General features: G+C 59.9%; 1 protein-coding gene across 1 annotated transcript in view; it reads right to left on the bottom strand.

Moving 5' to 3' along the window:
* Positions 1-5,168, bottom strand: part of ARHGEF18 (Rho/Rac guanine nucleotide exchange factor (GEF) 18) — a 148,997-nt gene continuing 143,829 nt past the window's right edge. Inside the window, exons 26-29 of the mRNA XM_011943634.1 lie at positions 5,083-5,166; positions 3,386-3,692; positions 2,458-2,583; positions 1-2,366 (exon numbers count right to left, since the gene is read on the bottom strand). Coding sequence (XP_011799024.1) covers positions 2,194-2,366; positions 2,458-2,583; positions 3,386-3,692; positions 5,083-5,166 — 690 coding nt within the window. The 3' untranslated portion in view covers positions 1-2,193. The remainder of the gene's footprint in view (positions 2,367-2,457; positions 2,584-3,385; positions 3,693-5,082; positions 5,167-5,168) is intronic.

Genomic DNA, 5,168 nt, shown 5'->3' with positions numbered 1-5,168 from the left:
GCTCACCTTGGACACGTTTATTGCTAGAATCAGGTCTTAAGTTCTAAAGCAGGTCAGAAATATCCCGCGGTGGGGAAATGTTGTAATCATTGTAAAAATAATTAGCAGGTGACTAAGATCACGACTGACAAAGACGTGTGCAGATCCCACGAAAATATGAACATGTGCTCGACTGTCAACTTTACAAATAAAATCGGGCTCCAACCCAGGAGTGGCCGAGGGGCACTGGCGAGGGAAGGGCTGTCAATGCCGCCGCCCCATGCCTAGCACGACTGAGACCCCTCGGCCATGTGGCGGGGACGCAGGGTTCCCACCGAGTGGCCAAGCAGAAATTCCTTGAACTTCTCCCCCACCCAAGGAATTGTGGCGTCTCGGAGGGCTGGACCGGCACATGCCGGCTCGGGAGGGTGCGAGGGTCTGGGAATGTTCTCTTCACAACAGAACAGGAATGTACAGTCACCTTTTGTAAAGTGCTCCGATACTCAGTACAAAAATACAAAACACTGATGAGAAACATGGCACACATGGGATGTGACGGGGGGTGGAGAGCGTCGCCGATGGCCAACGACTGGGCTGGGTGGAGTCGAGGTCGTCGGAGGGGCCAGGAGTCTTGGGACGCCCGGCCACTCACTGTGTTCTCAGGACCTTGTCGCCGATGGGCTGTATGGCTGTGGGGCTCTGGTCCTGATTGGCACCAGTGCCTGCCCCATCCCCTCCTGAGCCCACAGCACCCAGTGGGTGCCTCTGCCCAGGGGAGCACTTCCTGATGGAGTTTCCCATCCCCTGTGCCCGTCTGTCCCCAAGTGGCGGGAATGTCCCTGTTCACTGGATTCAGGGTCACAGGAGCGCCTCTGCCAGCACAGTGGGAGAAGGGCTGACTCCCCCCGGGATATGCGGTTCCCAGGACCGGGGTTCAGGAGAAGGACTTGGCCCTGGCGGGGGCTCACGTGTACCCCACTGGGAACAAGGATGACCAGCCAGGACCCAGTCCTGCCACTAATGCTTGGGGTGCAGAACAAGGCTTGAAATGTGCCTCCTCCTCCACTGGAGCTGGATCATGGAAGGATCTCACCATCCCGGGATCGCCACCATGGGACGTCCCAGCACCTTGGACACTGCCCAACACTCCTTCCTCCACTCCTCCAGGGGAGGGGCCATGAGCTGCAACAGCTCACTACAAGCGAGGGGCCCGCACAGCGGCCACTTGGCCACTCGCTGCAACGTCTCTAGGTGCTTCCTCCACACGCCCTGGGACGTGGCGCTCTCGACAGTCCGTGATGTGCCAGCCCTGCCTGGAAGGCGGGATGCCAGCCCCAGGAGCTCATTTCCCGGGGGCTGAGGACCCTGCATCCGGGGTGTGTGTGTGCCCTGGCTGAAGCCAGAGACCCGGCTGCCCAGACAGACCTCGCGTGTGAACAGCAATGGGTGACCTCGCGAAGCAGAGTTTGGGAAACAGCTGGTTTCAAAATCATTGCCAAGTAAAAAAGGCCAAAGGTCAGCCCCTTTCACAGTGGGCTTCCAAACCCACAGAACTGCCTGGAGGGCCACTGATGTCCCCTCAGTGGGCCCTGCCCCGTGGCCCTCTCTGCCCATGCCCCCGTGCCTGGCTCATTCCCTGGCCCTGAGGTTGAACCTGCGTGAGTCTCTGCTTGGGAAGTGGATTCTGCCTGATTCTGGGGACAGATGCTGCCGACGCCACCTGGCTCCTCCTGGTGCCCTAACCCCTGACTCCAGTGTTGCGTGGTGGCCGTGGAGCGTGGCCCCGGCCGGCAGCTCCTTCTCAGAGTGAGGTCTGTCCTGTCCTCAGCTCCGTGCAGAGCCAGCACCGTTCCTCACTGCCTCAGAAAAACAGCTCGGAGCTTATCTCCCCGCCACCAGCATGGGGCGCTATGATTTCAGACAGCTCCCTGGTTTAGTTCTGGCTCAACTTTCCATTAAAAACTTTCCTTTTTGGAAAAAAAAAAAAAAAAAGAGGTTCAGAAAGTGACCCAGGCCACCACCACTGCTAATCCTACAGAAAGAGCTGCGAGGCCCAGAGCACCGACAGGCCAGCCCCTGCCAGGCGGTCATCGGTGGTTTGCTAGGGAAGAGGAGGGGACAGCTGGGTGGGCATGGTGACCCTATGGGGGTCCCCAGAGAGCAGGAAGGTTGGGCGGGGCAGGGAGGGGCCTTGCACCTTGAGTCACGGCCCTTTTAGAAGAAGATGACGTCTTCCTTGCTGGCGTCCTCCTTGGCGCTGAGTGGTGTGGCCGGCAGTGGCGAGGGAGCCGGGGGCCCGGGTAGGAGGGCTGTGCCCCCGGCCTTGAGAGAGAAGCCCTCAGAGGGGCTGTCAGCTGGTGGTGGGCTTGGGGCGGGGACGCCAGGGTCTGGAACAGACAGGGGGTCCAGACTGAGCAGTCGCCGGGTGGTGCCGCAGCTGCCCAGTGGGACTGGGCTCCTGTCGGGGTGGGGGCTCACCTGGCAGCGGCGCGGGGCTGTGTCTGCTGGGCAGGATGGGGCTCAGCGAGCGGCGGTTCCGTGAGGTGCTCTCATCTTTTCCCATGAACTTGTTGAGCAGCAGCTGCTGCTTCAGGTCGAAGGACGCTGGAAGAGGGAAGGCGCTCGGGCCAGCTCCAGGCTGCATAGCTGTCCCCACTCCCTAGGGCAGCCTCCGAGAGCAGAGGGGCCTGGCCACCCCCACCTGACACTTCCCGCGGGCAGCCTGGATCCCATGACCTGAGCTGCTCAGACGCTAAGCCCCAAATTCAGGGACAACGGCCCCAACCTCACTGTGGAAGGACCTGCAGAGTCACCTGGCATCTGGAGAGGAGGTTGAGCCTCTTGTGGAAACAGCACAGGTCCCAGCGGCCACGGCACACACCCTAATCCTCAGGCAATGTCTCAGAACGTCCCTGCTTGTCCCCCAGGGAGGTGTCCCCCAGAGGAGCAGGGCTGGCTCTCGTGCCAGAGGAGCCCCTGGGCACCCTCCATGGAAACACTGGGGCTGCTCTGGGCTCTGTGTCCCCCTCTGTGGGACAGCTCTGTGGAACGGGGACGATGAGCAGAGGCGCCTGCACCTGTCCCCGCCCCGGCTGTGCTGATCCCAGGTGGCCAGGGCTCTCTACCTTCTTGCCCGTGTCCCTAAGGCTCCTGGTCCCCATCCCACTGTTTGAGGGTTGAGGTGGGGAAGACACACAGTGGATCATCTCAGTTTTGGGCCTGGAGACCAAACATGGCCCTGTGTGGGGTGGCCTCAGCCATGATGCCAGCTCTGCCTTCTGGTTTTCCTCTCCGGAGGACGGCACAGGCGTCCTGAATTTCCTGGCTCCCAGCGAGCCCCTAGAGCCTGACCAGTTGCCCACGGCTGCAGCTTCCGGGCCCAGGCGAAGGGGCGGGGCCAGCTCACCTGAGCTCTCCCAGCGCTGAGAGCCCCTGCTCTTGCCGCCCTTGTCCTTGCCACCCTTGGTGGAGGCCGCCAGCTTGGTGGGGATCTGCTGCTGCACGGCCGCCTGCCTCTGGAACTGGTTGGTGGCGCTGAGCAGCTGGATGGGCACATCGCTCTTGGCCAGCCGGCTCTCGGTGGGGGCGCTGTCCCGGCGAGCCACCTCAGGGCGCTCTGCGTACTCTGGCCCCACACCGGACAGCAGCATGCTCACCCGAGGCCCCTCCAGCCCTTCCCCGTTGAAGCTGGGAGGGTGGCTTGGGGGCTGGGCCTGGGGGGACAACAGCACATACATCCCAATGCCGGGTTCCTGCTGTGCGGCCTCTGGAGAGCCCCCGAGGGTCATGCACAGGAGACCCCCGACCTCTCCTGTTCTGGACAGAGCCAGGTGCAGCCTGAAGGAGCTGCTGGTCATTGCCTGTCCCCAACCCTGGTTAAATGTGCATACTTGTGACACTCAGTGGCACCCATACTGTCACATACTCATATACAAACATCTCACACATTCATGTCCACACCCATTCACACAACCCATGGTTTACAGGTTTGTTTTCAGAGAGACAGTCTTGCTCTGTCACCCAGGCTAGAGTACAGTGGCACAGTCACAGCCCTTGAGCCTCTTGGGCTCAAATGATCGCCCTGCCTCAGCCTCCCAAGTAGCTGGGATTACAGGTATGTGCCACCATGCCCTGCTAATTTTTGTTATTTTTTTTTTTAGAGACGAGGTCTCACTCCATGGCCCAGGCTGGTCTCAAATACCTGGCCTCAAGCAATCCTCTGACCTCAGCCTCCGGAGTAGCTAGCGCACACACCATGGCACCCAAGTTTTTTCTTTTTTTTTGCCCAGCCTGGAGTGCAGTGGCGTGATCACGGCTCATGGCAGCCTCAACCTCCCGGGCTCAAGGGATCCTCCCACCTCAGCATTCCAAGTAGCGGGGACCACAGGTGCATGCCACCATGCCTAGCTCATTTTTGTATTTTGTTGTAGAGATGGAGTTTCGCCATATTGCCCAGGCTGGCCTGGAACTCCTGTGCTCAAGCAATCCGCCCGCCTCCACCACCCAAAGTGCTGGGATTACAGGAGTGCATTTTTTTGTTTGTTTGTTTGTTTTTGAGACGGAGTCTCGGAGTCTCCCTCTGTCGCCCAGGCTGGAGTGCAGTGACCGGATCTCAGCTCACTGCAAGCTCCGCCTCCCGGGTTCACGCCATTCTCCTGCCTCAGCCTCCCGAGTAGCTGGGACTACAGGTGCCCGCCACCTCGCCCGGCTAGTTTTTTGTATTTTTTAGTAGAGACGGGGTTTCACCGTGTTAGCCAGGATGGTCTGGATCTCCTGACCTCGTGATCCACCCGTCTCAGCCTCCCAAAGTGCTGGGATTACAGGCTTGAGCCACCGCGCCCGGCCCTGCATTTTTTTTTTTTTTTTAAAGAAGTTTCTAACATTTATGGAATGTTTTGAGCAACAGCGTTGTTAGGCATTTAGCCAGGTCTGAGAAAGGTTCTGCATTGTGGCATGAACTGTTAATGCAAGGGTATCTTGTACCGTTTGCTCTTACACTCCTGCACGTATGCACCTGCGAACCCTGTCACTTGCATGCACTCGTGCAAATGCACGCGCAAACCGGTCACCCCCACCTGCGCACACTGGCTGCTGAGCGCTCACCTCGGTCAGTGTGTCGGGCGGCAGCGCGCCTGGCGCGGTGTTCTGCTTCTTGAGGCGGCGCAGCAGCTCCAGGCGCTCCCGCTCGC

Source organism: Colobus angolensis, unplaced genomic scaffold (assembly GCF_000951035.1).
Source record: "Colobus angolensis palliatus isolate OR3802 unplaced genomic scaffold, Cang.pa_1.0 Scaffold22, whole genome shotgun sequence".
Lineage (NCBI taxonomy): Eukaryota > Metazoa > Chordata > Mammalia > Primates > Cercopithecidae > Colobus > Colobus angolensis.
The sequence above is the reverse complement of the archived record's forward strand: the minus strand, read 5'-3'. Positions and strand labels throughout refer to the sequence as shown.